This window comes from Mus musculus, chromosome 9, assembly GCF_000001635.26.
Source record: "Mus musculus strain C57BL/6J chromosome 9, GRCm38.p6 C57BL/6J".
In the NCBI taxonomy this organism is placed as follows: Eukaryota; Metazoa; Chordata; class Mammalia; order Rodentia; family Muridae; genus Mus; species Mus musculus.
This window is the reverse complement of record NC_000075.6, coordinates 120,109,834-120,127,171: the sequence shown is the minus strand read 5'-3', so window position 1 is coordinate 120,127,171 and position 17,338 is coordinate 120,109,834. Positions and strand designations below refer to the sequence as shown.

The following is a 17,338-nucleotide window of genomic DNA, read 5'->3' as shown; positions in this document are numbered from 1 at the left end:
ACTCACTTTATTGACCAGGCTGGCCTCGAACTCAGAAATCCGCCCGCCTCTGCCTCCGGAGTGCCGGGGCTAAATAAAGGCGTGTGCCACCACGCCCAGCTCAGACCATTTTATATTAGGGACTTGAGCATCTATGGGTTTGGCATCCATAGGTGGTTCTGGAACAAATCCCACAGATACTGAAGGATAACCATATATGCATACAACAAAAATAATAGATCAAAAACCCAGAGGAGTGTGGGTGCAGCTCCGTGGTAGAGTACTAACATCGAAAGGCTCTGGGTTTCTTCAGTTCTTGCTGGGGCAAGAGGACCATGAATTTGAAGCTATAGTCATACTCTGTCTCAAAAATAAATATAAAACGGTAAAACTAAAAAGAACAAAGCATTTAACTTGCCACATCGTGAATGTGTATCAAGATATCTTGTTAAGTAAAACAGAATATTCTAAAATCTATTAAGTGGTATGTTCAGGTCAGGTAGTGGTGGCCTATGCCTGTAATCCTAGCCAGCACTCAGGAGACAGAGGCAAGCAGATCTCTACGAGTTGAAAGCTAGTCTAATCTACAAAAATGAGTTCCAGGACAGCCAAAGCTACACAGAGAAACCCTGTCTTTAAAAAAAAGAAAAAATAGAGTGGCCTAGCTCCCTGCGGCTGTCCTTGGTCACGCTTGGTACCAGGCTGAAGCAGTCAAGATGACCTTATTTCAGCTTAGAAGTGAGCACTGGGTTCATATACTTGTCCCTGTAGGATTTGTCTTTGGGTATTATCTAGACAGAAAGGATGGTGAAAAGCTAACTGCTGCTGGGCCGTGGTATTGCACGCCTTTAATCCTAGCACTTAGGAGGCAGGAGCAGGCAGATTTCTGAGTTCGAGGCCAGCCTGGTTTACAGAGTGAATTCCAGGACACCCAGGACTACACATAGAAACCCTGTCTCGAAAAAAAACCAAAACAACAAAAAAAAGCTAACTGCCTTCAGGAATAAGAGCATGCTATTTCAAAGGGAACTAAGGCCCAATGAAGTTACTTGCAAGTAAAAACTGGTTAAATGACAGAATGTTCACATTTTAAAAGTTATTGGAGAAATAAAAGCATTTATTATTTAATTAGAAAAAAATGACAATAGAAAGTGAGTGGTAGGTCTGGGAATGAAGATTATAAGTAGGTATAAGAGCTTACTGGAGGTCGGGGGTGGAAATGTTCTAAAACTAGTTTATAGGGTCATGGCTGCACTTTTAAACAGGGTCTCACAAGTGGAGGATGACTGAGCTTCCAGCTCTTCTGCCTCTGACTCCCAGTGAGGGAATGCCAAGCCTGAGGACCGGTGTTCCTGTTTGCTCTATTGCTAATGCAAATGAACCCACCAGAACCTTGCATGAATTAGCATGACACTCAGCCGAACATCCAGCCCCAAACCACCAAGCAGTGGGCTTCAAGCAAGTAGGAAGCCTCTTTGAATTCATAATCTCAAGGCACTTTTGTTTTTCCTTCAGTTTTTGAGACATGGTTTTCTCTGTGTAGCCCTAGCTGTCCTAGAACTTGCTCTGTCTAACAGGCTAGCCTTGAACTCAGAGATCTTCCTACCTCTGCCTGCTGGGTGCTGGGATTAAAGGCGTGTGCCACCATGCTCAGTTTCCAAAGCTGTTTTTAAAAGTTAAGTTTTCCCAAAAAAAAAAAAAAGGACTTACTTGGCAGGTGAAAACTTAAGTCACCTTAGAGCTGCTTTGCTAGTCTCAGGGAGTAAGACATACTAGTAAGGCTTACCAACCAGAACTTTTTTATATGTATAAATAAATCCAGGGCTTGATCGGGTAGCCCTCCCTGGCTGACCTGTAACTCTTGAGTCCTACCTGCCTATCTCTCAAGTGCTGGGATTAATGGTCTGTTCCTATTTATTTTTTTTTTTTCCATTTTTTATTAGGTATTTAACTCATTTACATTTCCAATGCTATACCAAAAGTCCCCCATATCCACCCACCCCCACTCCCCTGCCCACCCACTCCCCCTTTTTGGCCCTGGAATTCCCCTGTACTGGGGCATATAAAGTTTGCAAGTCCAATGGGCCTCTCTTTCCAGTGATGGCCGACTAGGCCATCTTTTGATATATATGCAGCTAGAGTCAAGAGCTCCGGGGTACTGGTTAGCTCATAATGTTGTTCCACCTATAGGGTTGCAGATCCCTTTAGCTCCTTGGCTACTTTCTCTAGCTCCTCCATTGGGAGCCCTATGATCCATCCATTAGCTGACTGTGAGCATCCACTTCTGTGTTTGCTGGGCCCCGGCATAGTCTCACAAGAGACAGCTACATCTGCGTCCTTTCAATAAAATCTTGCTAGTGTATGCAATGGTGTCAGCGTTTGGATGCTGATTATGGGGTGGATCCCTGGCTATGGCAGTCTCTACATGGTCCATCCTTTCATCTCAGCTCCAAACTCCGTCTCTGTCCTATTTATTTTATGCATGTGATACACCCTTGCTGTCTTCAGACACACCAGAAGAGGGCATTGGATCTCATTACAGATGGTTGTGAGCCACTATGTGGTTGGTGGGAATTGGACTCAGGACTTCTGGAAGAGCAGCCAGGGCTCTTAACCGCTGAGCCATCTCTCCAGCCCCCTCTGCTATAGTTTCTGTTTTTCAGACTGCTGTCAATCAGAGTGCTCTACTGTGTTTGTTTGAACTTTAATTATGGAAAGTGTGAGAACAGCAGAGATGAAGCCTGGGAAAGACTGTCCCATTCGTTCTCGGGGCCTACAGGAGGCAGCCTAGGAACAAAACTAATGCCTATCTTGGTTTTTTGTTCTGTTTTGGTTCTGTCACAGACAGTCTCCACCCTGGTGATGTCTTTATTTTAAAAAGTAATACATTTATTTGTTTATTGGGTCTGGGTGCATGTGAGGAAATCAGGACAACTTGCAGCAATTCTCTCCTCCACCATATGGGTCCTGGGAGCCAACGCAGGCCTCTGTTAAGCACCTTTCCTTGCTGAGGCATCTCACTGGCCCACCTCAGCTCTCTTAGGTCCAGTCTTCCCTAACTTGAGCCTCTTGCCCTCAGACATGGCAGGAGGCCCACACCTTCTCTACTGGGGGATTCCTTCATTACCAATATTCTAAGGCGCCCTGTAGAGTAGGCAGGTGGCTGAAGCAGCGACCTTGCAGAGGCCTCCTCTCAAGTAGCCTTGTGGGCAGCCAAGCTCGATCCAGCCCCGCGGCACTGACGGGAAGTGTGCACAGAGCGGTAGGTACTGGCAACTCCATGCCTATGGCTCCAGCCACCCAGCCACTCTCTCTGAATTCTGGAAAAAAGGTGACGGCACTTGTGCCTGGCTCTTCAGACAGCGCAGTCTTCACCTGACTCCGGGAGTGAGCTGCAGCAGCTCATGGCAGGAACCAGCTCTCTCTCGTCAGGACTTCAGGCCCATCCTGGCCATCATCTCTTCATAGACGGTCCACGCCATGGCAGCCATCAGCGTTCTTCGGAGGGCTCGGGGAACACTGCCATGAAAGAAGCCACGCAGCCCATGGTTCTGTGATGGACACAAGGGAGAAAGCTTCAGAAGCAAAGCAGCAATGACACCGGCACCAGACACGGCGCTGCTCCACTTCAGAATCTTCTTGTTTAAATGTTATGCCAAACCTATGAATTATGGGCCCCAGGAGATAAGCAACGACCTCCACTTTTACTCTAACTGTTGAGGTCCACCCTTTAGATCTGCACTACCTACAGAAACTTCTTAGTTCAGAAAAGAATAGTTAAAGTGGGCAGTGCTGGCACACACCTTTAATCCCAGCACTCAGCAGGCAAAATCAAGTAGATGTCTAAAGGCCAGCCTGGTTTATATAACAAGTTCCAGGGCATCCGGAGCCATGTAAGAGAAACCCTGTCTCAAAAAAGGACATTTAGGAACCAGACAGACAGATCAGGAGCTGAGAGCACTTGCTTCCCAGCACCCACATGGCTGCTCACAATCGTCCATCTTTAACTCCAGTACCAGGTGATGCAATATTCTCTTCTAGCCTCCCCGGGCCCTCCTCTGGTGTGCCTGAAGACAACTACAGGGATGTACAGTGAGAAAGTCCTGTCTCATAAGGACTGCATGCTTGGGCTGAATTTGCACCCTGTTGCACAATCCTTGCATATATATATATATATATATATATATGTGTATATATATATATATATATATATATATATATACACTCACTCACACATACATACACACACACACCCCTAAATAAAAATAAAGGGATTTTTAGAAGAACATTAAAAAGTGCTTCTGGGGGTGCCAGCAATTAAAACCAGGCCCAGACAGCTAAAAAGCTCTCTGTACTGGGAACTCTCTGAGCTGAAAATCTTTACGCAGGGTTGTGTGTACAGTTTTGGTCGGTGTGTATGTATGTGGTTCTATTCTTTTTTTTTTTTTTTTTTTGGTTTTTCGAGACAGGGTTTCTCTGTGTAGCCCTGGCTGTCCTGGAACTCACTTTGTAGACCAGGCTGATCTCGAACTCAGAAATCCGCCTGCCTCTGCCTCCCGAGTGCTGGGATTAAAGGTGTGCGCCACCATGCCCAGCGTGGTTCTATTCTTATTGTTCTGGTTCATTGATGCTTTGAGATGATCCTCCTTCCACATATCTCAGAGCTAAGATGACAGGTGTGGCCCACTGTTCAGCAGCTGGGCCATCCATACACTGCAAACAAACGCCAAGCAGCATACAAAATACAGACAAGGTCTGTTTGCCAAACCAGGGATCTAGATCAGGCTGTCAGAGAGGACGCCCTCTGCAGGAGCTATTAATGGCTGGGCCACCACTGCAGCCCCTGGGAGGCCTAGTTCTACCGTTCCCCAGTGTGCAGCTGCTGCAGACACACCCCCAACCACAAGCGCAACACACACTTTGTAGACTTACCTTGAAGATGAGAGTGGCTGCTTGGCCAATCCACTGAAACTTCACTGGGGAGAGCTGCATGTGAGTTTTGATCACGTCTGCAGGTTGAGTCACCAGTGAAGCCAGAACGCCAGCAAATATCCCACAGGAGAAATTAATAAGGGGTATCAGAGCAGCATCCAGCTGGGCTGGAACAGAGCAGGGACAGCGGGAGGTTACAAAACTCAGATGCTTCAGAGACACGGCGAAAAAGCAGGTTTACCCAGTGTGCTCAGAGCAGACCTGACCAAGGTCTGTGATGTGTCTGGATAACAGTGTCTGTCGCTGACAGCTGTGCAGCACCCGACTGGAACAATGCAGGTGTGGACACCCCCTGACTGGACAGTACAGGTGTGAGCACCCCCTGACTGGACAGTACAGGTGTGGATACTCTTACCTTGCTACTAACTCTAGATAGGAAAACTTGAGTTTTTCTTCATCATAAGATTAAATATATATATTTCCAATATTTAAAAACTACTGATGAATTCCAATTTTAAGAGATTTTTATAACTAAGATTTAATTTTTCTACTTAGTGTGCATTAATTGTACATGATGGGTCAGGCTGATGGCTCATCTTGATTTTAGTGCTCCGGAGGTAGAGACATGGCAATCTCTAAAAGTCTGAGACTATCCTGGGCCAGCCAGGATGACGGAATAAGGCTGGGTTTCAAAACAAAAACAAAATACCACCTCTATGTTTCCTTACTGTCTTAAAATTCTGTTACAAAATGAGGCTGTAACTGCAGGTCACACCTGGCCCTGGGGGGAGGAGCCAATCCCCTCAAACACCAATTGCAATAGGTGAGCCATCACCAGGTAATATGTTCACTTCCATACTGAGTTCAGGTCTGCAGAATGGGTTTCAGGCAACACTGCTGTTTGGAGGGCATTTCACCACCCACGGGCGTGGTCCATGTGTGGTCCACAAGCTCGCTGGTGAGAAAAGTCCGCAACAAACACCTCAAGTTTCCAGTTCTACCTCTACCCAAACAAAGGGCTCAAAAGAACAGGGAACACAGCAAGGGAGGGAGGTGAAAATATCTCCCTCAAGTCCACACTATCAGTGTTCCCAAGCTAGTCTGAGGGGGATCACACTAAGCCCACACTGAAAAACAGACTCGCAGGCCGCACTGCAAAGCTTCTCTCCTAGGGTCCCTCAGGTCACGTCTGTGGCATGCTGTTGCATAACCTTGGCAAAACACACTTGTCTCTCCCCTAGCCTACCCTCTTCCCTTAGAAGACACAAGGCTCCTGTCGGGGCAGAGTCTGACACCCGACCTCTGAATTCTAGCACCTAGCCCTAAAGTGGCTCCATTCCTAAAGCTGCTAAGAGTGCCCCAGAGAAAAAGGCAAAAACCCCGTGGCTCTGGCACTCCTCTGACTACTCTTACCTGTGCCGTGCAGCACTGCGGTCCTGGTCTGACTGTAAAACATCAGGTAGAGCCCTGAGAAGGGGGCATCACGGAGGAGAGTTGCTGTCAGGCCCCTGAAGAGGCCACGGTGGCCCTCGCTGCAGTAGATGCTCCTCAGGGCTGCATAGATGCTCTCATAGCTGTAAGTCCCACTCTGCAAAGGGAGGGCAGAGTTAGTGCCTGGCACAGGCCAGCATCTGAGCAGTGGCCTAAGCAGACTTTGTGTTACATACCAGGCAAGCCACCACAGCTTTGGTGCACATATATATGGCTTGCCCTGCCTACAAAAGTGAGTGATCTGAACATACGTGACTAAGTCAGACTACACACCTGGGCTGACACCAGTGCTCACTACTCAGAACCCCAAGGTTCTAGACCTATGGAACTCACCTCATAGCGTGTCTTGATCACTGTGATGGGTGACATGCAGACTCCTGCCACAGAGCGGGAGCCCATGCCCAGGATGACCGACTCCAGGGCGGTGGGAGGATGGCCTCGCAAGAAATACTGCTTCGAAGAATACAGGGTGCCAAAGTAGATCCCCACTCCAGGGACACATCTCACAATGGACTGCAGGGGAGGCAGAGGGAAGAGGGGGATCAAAGACTCGAAACTGCAAAAGAGTGCACTCTCTGGAGAGGGGTCTCTAGAGATCCCAGGTGATCCACAAGCAAGATGTTTACGGGTGAAGGGAGCGCCAGTGAGAGAGAGAGGCAGAGGCAGGACAGGCAGCAGTCAGTAAAGAGTGCATTAAGGCAGTTACAGCTGTGGGTGAGTTAGACCCCAGCCCCCCAAGCTCTAGCAATCAGTAAACACCCCACCCTCTGGGATCTCCCTGCTGAGGGAAGGGTGTAGTTTAAACATCACTTTCCATCTTCTAATGGCTGGAGGCTGCTGTGGGGAGGGTGGAAACCAATGCCTTGGGACTTCCGGCAAGGTGGGTCCTTAGGGTCAGAAAAAGCCTTTGAGCAAAGAAATAAAGGTGTAGGGGTCCCAGCCCATTTACACAGTGGTGGCAAAGGCAAGGCTACACTGATGGGCGGCGGACACTGACGGGCAGTGGACACCAGCTTTGGAGCCGGTGCTGTGCTAACAGTCACACTTCAGAGGAATGCACACAGTCTTCTCAGACCTGTTGTGGGCCAGACCAGTGGCCCTATGCACACTACTGTCTCCACTGTCCAAGCACACATAAGCATCCTTTGCAAACAAGGCATACTAACTAAACGTGCGTCACCACAGCCTCCCTCACCCTCACATCACTGTCTGCCTCTCCCTCTTCCTGTGGTATTTGAGATAGTGAAGGGCCTGGGTGAGATTGAGGCACTAGGTAGGTCAGACTCCTACTGACCTTGACCTGTCGTGGGGGTCCAGTCATGTGACCCTATGGCTGGGCTGAGGAGCAGGTGATGCTGACAGTTGAAAAGTTGACTTGTTTCTGAAACTGCTCAGACCACCACCATGATCAGGCATCATCCCTTCAGCTCATCCGAGCTGCTACAGGAGCCACAGCCTTCAGGGCTCACTCCAGGGTGATCTGGCAAATTTCAATAGGCTCTGATCCGTTTCTTCTCCACCTTCTGATGTGTGACTCAACAAATTCTTCCCATTTCTTGCTTTGTTTCAGACAGGTTTTCTCTCTCTCTCTCTCTCTCTCTCTCTCTCTCTCTCTCTCTCTCTCTCTCTCTCTCTCTCTCTAAGATTTATTTATTATATGTAAGTACACTGTAGCTGTCCTCAGACACTCCAGAAGAGGGCATCAGATCTTGTTATGAGATGGCTGTGAGCCACCATGTGGTTGCTGGGATTTGAACTCAGGATCTTCAGAAGAACAGTTGGTGCCTTAACCACTGAGCCAGCTCACCAGCCCCAGACAGGTTCTCACTATATAGCCTTGGCTGGCTGCTAACTCATAGATCTCCCTGCCTCTGCCTCCTGAGTGCTGGAATTATGCCCAACAGTTACTTATTTAAAAGCTTATTTTAATTATGTGTATACATGTTTGTCTGTATGTGGGTTTGCATGTATGTGTGACAGAACAGAGTCTAGAAAAGTGTGTTGGATCTCCTGGACCTGCGTTACAGGCGTCTGTGAGCTGCCTGACCTGAGTCCTCGGCAAGAGCAGTGCACACTGTGGCTGCAGGCCCCACTGGCAGGGCACCTCTGAGAAGAGCCTCACTGTGTTGCGTCTGACCACTTACAGTCTCTGTTCTCCCCAGTCGTGTCACCTGTGTTGGAAATGTGGTCACTGCTCCCCTGCATGTGTGGCCTGCTCCTGCCCAGGCCTGCTTCCAAAGACAGGGAACTGTGCCTCACTTGTGCTCAGTGGCAGCACTCTGTCATTTCAGATCTCTCACTAAAGCCTTCGAGCGGGCTCAGTGCCCTCTGGTGTAACACACTGCCATCAATTAAACCGTATTTTCTGTTCCTGTTTTGCTCACAAATCCAGTGACCTAGCACTGTCCACACACCATGGCTGTGACAGATCTGAACTATGACAACAAAAACAGTGTGGGTTTCTTCTTCCTTCTCCACAATGACATGGCCACAGTATCCCTTCCTGCTGAAAAGAGTGTTTCTTTTCTTCTTAAGATATTCCACCTTTTGCCCAGAAAGCCCTGCCCAGCTTCTTGTTAGCACAGCACACTGCCAGGGCTCCTGTGCACTGAGAACCTGAGGGAATAAAATCTGGCTGCCTGAACCCACACCTCACGACACCCCAGCAGGTGATCCAATCACTAAGCAGCTACAGTGAATGAGGGCAAATGGACCATGGCTAGGACATGCTGCATGGACAACAGTGGAGCCTCACGAGAACTCAGAATAGGGCTCAATTAAAACCTATCAACTGTTCATTACAGCACTGGACAGGACTGACTGGGGAACAGCTTGGGGCCCTTTCAGAGGCTGTAGAATATAAGGTGTGAGGCCTGGTTGCTGGCATGGTCACTGGAGTTGGCTTCTGAGCTATTTCACAGCTCTCTGCTTCCTGTTGGCTGAGCTGCGACCAGCTGCCTCATGCCCCTCCAACAAGGCTGCTGAGAGCTACTCCAACTGTTGTGCCCTTCCCACCAAGATGGACTACGTCCTCATACAAGCCCAGATTAGTGTCTCCTCGCTTAAGCTGCTTCTCTCAAGGATTTGGTCACAGCAATACAAAGTAACCGACTCACACAAACGGGACGGGAGGGCCTCTATAGCCCCATGCCGAGGGCCTCCATACCCCCATGCCGTGGGAAGCCTGAGCGCCCGGTCCCACAAGAGAGCCCAGATCCGAAAGGCGACTTACAGGAGACATCCCTTTCCAAAGGCCCAGGAGACTTTCTGTGCGAACCACCTTCAAGAACACAGCCAACATCCCAACACGTCTGGGCCTGAGGAAGACAAACCAGACAGGGCAGGAAAAGAAATCAGTTAGACATCCTCATTGCAGACTCCCCGCTCACAGACCATCTGAACACACAGCAACCTCTATACTGCAATCTTAGAGTTGCTTTTAGTGTGTGTGTGTGTGTGTGTGTGTGTGTGTGTGTGTGTGTGTGCATGCACACATGTGTGGAGGTCAGAGGACAACCTGCAGAAATCAGTTCTCTCCTACCAAGTGGGCCCTAGGGGTCAAACTCAGGTTGTCAGGCTTGGCAGCAAACACTCTGACCAGCTGGCCCATCTCACCAGCCCTAGAATTATTCTTGATTTCCATGTGTTCATGGTTTGGCACATACATATTCACCATCTATTCACACCACAAGCAATGGGATAAATTCCACTTGCAGACACTTTGTGTAGTTCCCATATTGCCAAGAGACACAAAACACACATTTAAAATGGATGTTACTTCCACAAAACCCAATTCCAGGCAGCACAGTTCTAATAATGCAAGCTAGCACAGGAGAAAGGCAAATGTCAGCCAGGAAGCTGCTCAAAAGGAGCCCATGTAGTCAGCAAAATTATTACACTATGTATGCCTATAAAGCTACACTAACTTTTTCCTTCAGAAAACAATATCCACAAAGCACATGGCCCAGTACTCAGGAAGCTGAGGCAGGAGGATTACAAGTTCAAAGTCAGCATGGGATAGACAGGAAGAAAACTCTTGTCTCAAGCAAACACAACAACAGAAAGGAATTCGAGCCTAGCTTGTGTTTCTGTAACGTAATGAAGTACTTTAATCCTGGCTCCTCCACAACCAGGGCAATGGCCTACCCTAGGTCTGAGGGCTGCAGGGCCTGCAGACGGGTTTTGAGGAGATCCAAAGGCTGGAAGAGGAGCGTGGAACAGGTCCCGCTGATGGAGCCGCAGAGGAAAGCCTTAATCACTGGGTGTAACTGCAAGACAAGAGAACAAGGCGTCAGCAGGTCGGCCCACCACACCCAGCTCCTTTCTCCACATATGCATCTGTGGTTTCTCCTCTGAGATCCTTCAGGCTCCACCTGTCACAGCCCCATTCTATCTCCCCATCTCTGAAATGTACACAGCAAAAGGGGCCCCTCTGGTTTCACTATTCACTGCTAATAATGTTGGTTTCACTGAGTAACATGTCCGTTTTCCTAGCATGCTTCCTCATTCGGCATGACTGCAGTACTACTGACCATCTCCTCATGATGTCACAGCTTCCCCAGGCTACCTGGAATAGGATCTACAGATATTTATAGGAACATGTCAAAACCACGGAAGCAGAAGCTTGGCCACTGTGTATAGTACTCCATGTATTTTTGTGCTTAAAACTCTGCCTTTTAAGCTGCAGGTGAGGCACACATGCCTTTAATCCCAGCACTGGGGGTGGGGGTGGGGGGTGGGGGATATCTCCGAGCTCCAGGCCAGCCTGGGCTACATAGGGAACCCTGTCTGGAAGAAACAACAAAAGCGCTCTGCCTCCCTTCTACAGCCACCATCTCACTGGGCCCGGGGAGCCCACCAACAACCCTACACAGCAGCCGCTTTTAGCTTATGAACCACCCCCCATCCCCCAAGCCTTCAAAAACTGGCTTATCTTCCAAGGCCACACAGATGGGCAGCACTCTTTCAGATACTGAAGTACCGCCCCAGGCACACCCCAGGAGCCTCAGTGCAGGGTGCTGGAGCTGCCTAAACAGTGCCCCCTTTCCAGAATGCAGCAGAAGCCCAATGACAAGGAGCAGGCACTTGGAAACTCCCTCTCCTCCAAACAGGACACTTGGCAAGCCCGCCTGGAGAGCAGCTCTTCCCTCCTTTGGTGGCATCTGTACACTGCCCCACCCCACTCCTGAGCAGATCTGATCAGAGTGGGTGCATTCCAGGTGGTATGCTCATAGACTACTGTTTAAAAAACCGACACATTGTAGGGCTTACTACAATGACTACTGAGTCTCAGTTACATCAACTCACCAGGAACCAAAATGTCTGTCATCTACAGTATTCATTTCAGAGAAGAGAAACCACCTTAACGTCTATCAAGTACAACTGGAGTTAGTTTCAGAACCACTGAGACTAAGCAAGTTCTGAGAAGTGAATACTGGACCTGACACCAGTCCTGGGGTGCCAGCAGGGGCTCTCAGAGGACAGCAGGCAAAGCCAGGCAGTGTGTGTATGTCAACACTGTACTGCCAACACTGCCAATGCCCCCTCCCCATCCTCCACTGCTGAACACTCCCAAACTGCACCTCGGCCTCACCTGAGCCTTTACAGAGTTAGGGAGTTCAACCTTCTCACATGCATGGTCCCTCTCTTCATGAGACATCTCTTCTTTGCCTGGAAATCAGTCCCAGAACCTCTGTTTTCAGCACCACACTGTGCCATCTCCATTCCCCTGCCAGTCACCCTTCAGGCCTCGGGCTTGCCATCAAGTCAGAATCCCCCAGCAAGGCTCCCGGAGACTGAGCCTAGGCCCCACCTTCAGCCCTGTCCTTAACTTACTTCAACTCTTAGGTATATTTGATATCAGTGACTACCTCTCTCTAAGTTATGGTTCCTTCCACTAGCACCCTACCCCACCCACCACACCCCAGTTGGCTACAGGTCTCTCCACTCTGCCTGTTTCTCAAAGCTGCTGCATCTCTCATCTCCTCAGTCTGCAGCCCTTTCAGAGCAGCCTCACCCATGAGCAGTCTTCATAACATTCCTATTCTACCCTCCCCTCCTGCCCACTCTGCCACCCATGCCCCTCCTGCCCACTCTGCCACCCATGCCCCTCCTGCCCACTCTGCCACCTGTGTCCCCTCCTGCCCACTCTGCCACCCATGCCCCTCCTGCCTACTCCGCCACCCGTGCCCCTCCTGCCTACTCTGCCACCCGTGCCCCTCCTGCCTACTCTGCCACCCGTGTCCCCTCCTGCCCACTCTGCCACCCGTGCCCCTCCTGCCCACTCTGCCACCCGTGCCCCCTCCTGCCCACAGTGATCTCAAAGTCAACAGTCCCAACTGGCAACCACCCTCCACCCTCGCTCTGCCTGCTGCATCCTGGCCTTTCCTGATGAAGACCCTCAGTCAGCCCTCTCTTCCTCGTCAGCCTGGACAGCAGAGAGACTCTAAAGACTGAATCCATTCAGGAACGAGCAAGGGGTTACAAATGTGGCGGTGTGCCAGGAGAAATCAGACATATTTGCGAGTCCTCCTCCCTGGCCAGCCCCAGTGAGACCCAGCCTCTCATCTTGGTTTGTCTCTCACTTCTCTGGCCACTGCACTTCCACGGAACCACGCTGTCGAATCCCTCGGCCAGCTTCTGTTCTATCCTTCCATCTACACAGAACCGCTCTACAGAGCTCCAGACAAACCCACACTGCCCTTGCTCAGATGGCCGGCAGGCACCTCAGTGACACTGACACACCTGAGCTCACCTCTCTCCCTCACTTCAACCTGCGGCCCCTCAGCTCAGCCCATCGAGGGACACCATCCGAGGGACACCCATTCTGGGCCAGGCCTCTCCAAACTTGTTCATTCTGCTTCTTCTTCTTCTTTTTTTTTTTTTTTTTTTTTGGTTTTACGAGACAGGGTTTCTCTGTGTAGCCCTGGCTGTCCTGGAACTCACTTTGTAGACCAGGCTGGCCTCGAACTCAGAAATCTGCCTGCCTCTGCCTCCCGAGTGCTGGGATTAAAGGCGTGCGCCACCACGCCCGGCTGCTCATTCTGCTTCTTGAGCAGCTCTCAAGCTGAGCCATCCTGGTTCAAAGGTCCACACTTGCCTTCCCTGCTGACTGCCACAACCTTTTTACCTCAGTCTTTGACCCCTCCAATCTACTTCCTATCCTGCAGCCAGGGTCATCTTTAAAAACTGCAAAGTGGAGCCTCAATTCCAATGAGACAGTGCTCTGTTCACATATAAATTACCAACTCAAAAAGGAAGCAGGGCATAATAAACGTTATCAGTCATGATAAATGTATCAGAAATTACTAACCACGACACAGTTGTCATTAGTACTCATCTGGTGTAAATAAAAGTACGATTGGGCTGCTCCATCTCCCTCCAAGACAGAGTGTCACCTGTGCTGCAAGGCCCGGAGGCAGCACCGCACCAGCTGACCTCCCTGACCACTCACCACCCTCTACTGCCATAATGCAATGGCCCTCTCCCTGCCTTCCTCACCTCAAACATCACACGCCATCCTTCCGGCTCCGTTCCTCTGCTGCTAACAAAGCCCCGTGTCATGGTCCAGTGATTCTCCTGGGACTGGAGCAGTCCCTGTGGCCATCATCCTTATGACTAAGGACGAAGGACAAGAACAGACACAACCCCTGTGTCCTTCATGATCCTGTCAGGAACTGATATGGAAGCAACTGACATGTGGCACACACAGCTGATCCCAGCATTCCAGAGGAAGAGGCAGGAGAATCTCTGGGAATTGGGGGCCAGCCTCATCTGCATACTGAGCTCCAGGACAGCTCCAGAACTACACAAAGAGACCCTCTCTCAAACAAAACAAGACAAAACAAAATAAGATTGACCATGGAACTGGACGATAGAACTGGACTGGACATAGCTTGAACAGAGACCCACAGGATACGGTCAGTAGCCCCTGAATGTCCTGTGGCCGCAGCAAAGGTTAGAATCTCCCCAGCTCTATCCAGCTTCTGGACAGTTCTAGGCAGTGCTTCGTCAGTGCCTCAAAGGCACTGGACCCATTTATCCTTCTGTTCTGGGAACTGAACCCAGGGCCTCATGCCTGCTGGGCAAGCTTGTTACACCAAGCTCTATTTGCAGCCCTGCACCCACTTTATCTTAAGGCTGGCTGTCGTCCTTCACCTCCTGATGGCAGAAATTGCTTTTTAAATGTCTTATCTTCACAGCACAGTGACTGAGAACATCACTGGCCCAATAATCATTGAATCGACAAGAAGAGCCAACAGTTTTTTGTTTGTTTTTGTTTTTGAGACGATAAGGTTTTTTTTGTTTTGTTTTGTTTTGTTTTAATTTTGGGGTGGGTTTTTTTGGGGTTTTTGGTTTTTTTGTTTTGTTTTTTTGTTTTTTGAGACAGGGTTTCTCTGTATAGCCCTGGCTGTCCTGGAACTCACTTTGTAGACCAGGCTGGCCTCGAACTCAGAAATCTGCCAGCCTCTGCCTCCTGAGTGCTGGGATTAAAGGCCTGTGCCACCATGCCCGGGGAGGCCGTGTTTTTCTACTGGCTTTGGCTCTGTAGACCAGGCTGGCCTTGTACTCAAGAGATTCACCGGTCTCTGAGTGCTGGAATTCTGGGATTAAAGGTACCACCACCACCTCTCAACATCAATTCTAATAAATCAAAATCTACAAAAAAAAAAAAAAAAAGCAGGTAGCCTGACCAGCGCTGTGACCTTTGTATGCTTACAGCATATCCTGTGAGAGTAGATTTTGTGGGTCTGTTGTGCTTGCTTTGACAGTCTCATGTCACATAGCCTGCCTCTTCATGAGCCACCATGCTGGGTCCTGAGCTTAGTTTTCTTTTTTTCTTTCTTTTTCTTTTTTTTTTTTTTAAGATTTATTTGTTATTATATGTAAGTACACTGTAGCTGTCTTCAGATGCACCAGAAGAGGGCGTCAGATCTCATTACGGATGGTTGTGAGCCACCACGTGGTTGCTGGGATTTGAACTCAGGACCTTCGGAAGAGCAGTCGGTGCTCTTATAGCCCTGGCTGTCCCAGAACTCACTTTGTAGAACAGGCTGGCCACCTCCCTCTGCCTCCCAAGTGCTGGGATTAAAGATGTGTGCCACCACCACCCAGCGAGCTTAGTTTTCTTATAGTGATGGAGACGAAGGTGCTTTCCTGAAAGGCCACACCTCCAACTTCAAGTTTCGATTTATTTTAGTAGCATACCTTATTATACACGACTTAAAGAAAGCTGAATATTCCAATTTTTTAAGTGTGAGAATAGATCAAAACAACCAGTAAGGGCTAGAGACTAGTCCAAAGTGTATTCTTCCAGAGGGACCATAAGGTTCCCAGCACCCATACAGAAAGGGGTGCTCACAGCTCCAGCTCCAGGAGATACCAACGTTCTCTTTTGGCCTTCTTCGGCATCTGCACTCTTGTGCACCTACCCCCAACACACATAGATAAAAATAAACACTAAAAGCACAATGAGCAAATCGTACTACGCAAAACACGATGGGAGTAAGCAGCATTTCAACAGCCAAATAGTACCACAATTTCTACCACCCCACAGCAAAAAGAAAAACAACAAAATGTCTACGTCCAACACACATCAAAAAGGGAAAGATGGCGGGCCAGAGAGAAAAAAAGTATGCAGTTTTGAAAGACATGGTCCTGGGAGCCACAGCGGTTATCTTTTAAAGACTTCCAAAAAGCTCCAGACATAGGGGAGCACACTCCTTTAGCACTTCGGAGCCAGCCTGGTTTAAATAGCGAGTTTCAGCCCTATCTGAAACACAGTGAGGCCCCGACTCAAAAAAACAAGAATTTTTAAAAGATATTCATCCCCCAAAGCCATGCATCCTCGCCCCACTGAGGCACATCCCAGCCCGGGCCCGCCCTGCACAGCCCCACCTCCGTTTATGGTTGGCAGCAAGAGACTCCGCCCCGCCCCGCCCCCGTCTCCACCAATGGCAGCCCGGCAGCGCAGCCAACCCGACGGAAGGGCGTGGCCTTGGTGAACCCCGAAAGCTAAGGCAGAAGCCTGCAGGGAAGCCGGTCAGGGAAGGTGTCCTGCGGCGGGCGGCTCGAGGTGCCCCGAGGCGCTCTCATCAGTTGCCGTTAGAATATTCTAGAACTAGAATGTTCTCGAAGCACTGTCCCCTGCCCCACAATGCCGCTCCCGTCCCGGTCCCCCTGCTCCCACGAACTCACCATGAGCGTCTCCACCGTGTCCTCTACATCCTGCGACTGCAGCAGCGCCGAGCGTGCCTTCTCGATCACTGGGGACGCGAGCCCGGCCCCGGCGACTGAGAGGCTCCGGGGCTCCGCGCTCACGCCCATCCCTCCCCGCCTGCCCGCCCGGCCTCAGGTCTCATTACCCGAGACAAGCGGCTCGATGTTTCCGGGGGAGGGGAAAGCAGAAGGAAAAAGGTGAGATCCCGCTTCCGGTGACATAGCGTATCCGGCGACGAGATCTCATCGCCACCTGGTGGCTGCACTTAAAACTGCAGGGTCCGTGATTCTCAGTTGCAGAGCCTTCTGCTCGGCGCTTTTTTTTTTTTAAATATTTTTCTTATTAAATATATTTATTTATTTATTTATTCTTAAAGCGCTTTTTGAAATGGGTGACTGGCTGAGTTTTAATTGTATTTAATTTATTTAAGAGCTGAAGGACCGCCGGGCAGTAGAGGCACACGCCTTTAATCCCAGCACTTGGGAGGCAGAGGCGGGCAGATTTCTGAGTTCAAGGCCAGCCTGGTCTACAGAGTTCCACGACAGCCAGGGCTATACAAAGAAACCCTGTCTCAAAAAGAAAAAGAAAAAGGAAAGGAAAGAAAAGAAAAGAAAAAGAACTGAAGCAGGATGAATGCCTTCTCTTTAGACACAAATTTTTAAAAATACAATTCACATTTCTTCTTTTTTGTTTTCTTTATTTTTATTTTTTCAAGAC

The 17,338-nt window shown here is 49.5% G+C and overlaps 1 protein-coding gene across 8 annotated transcripts; it reads right to left on the bottom strand.

The window, feature by feature from the left end:
* Positions 1-1,078: 1,078 nt before the first annotated feature.
* On the bottom strand, positions 1,079-16,795 carry Slc25a38 (solute carrier family 25, member 38). 8 transcript variants are annotated; one of them, XM_030244176.1, is made up of 8 exons: positions 16,600-16,795; positions 10,549-10,670; positions 9,635-9,719; positions 7,167-7,307; positions 6,736-6,915; positions 6,325-6,499; positions 4,912-5,078; positions 1,079-3,530 (listed from the first exon to the last, which is right to left on the bottom strand). In XM_030244176.1, exons 5-8 carry the CDS (start codon positions 6,799-6,801, stop codon positions 3,408-3,410), a joined length of 531 nt encoding a protein of 176 aa, XP_030100036.1. In that variant the 5' UTR covers positions 6,802-6,915; positions 7,167-7,307; positions 9,635-9,719; positions 10,549-10,670; positions 16,600-16,795; the 3' UTR covers positions 1,079-3,407. The 8 variants fall into 8 exon arrangements, with proteins under 8 accessions (XP_030100036.1, XP_006512084.1, XP_006512082.1 ...); XM_006512021.3 differs by having other exon boundaries at positions 7,167-7,289; XM_006512019.4 differs by lacking the exons at positions 7,167-7,307; positions 16,600-16,795 and adding an exon at positions 13,903-14,861.
* Between the last annotated feature and the right edge of the window lie 543 nt (positions 16,796-17,338).

Coding starts and splice junctions, on each gene's coding strand:
- Slc25a38 (NM_144793.2), bottom strand. CDS start 16,728: ATGGGCGTGAGCGCGGAGCCCCGGAGCCTCTCAGTCGCCGGGGCCGGG. Junction 5,079..6,324: donor CGCAGTGCTGCACGGCACAG/GTAAGAGTAGTC, acceptor GCTCTGTTCCAG/CCCAGCTGGATGCTGCTCTG. Junction 3,531..4,911: donor CAGCCACTCTCATCTTCAAG/GTAAGTCTACAA, acceptor TGTCCATCACAG/AACCATGGGCTGCGTGGCTT.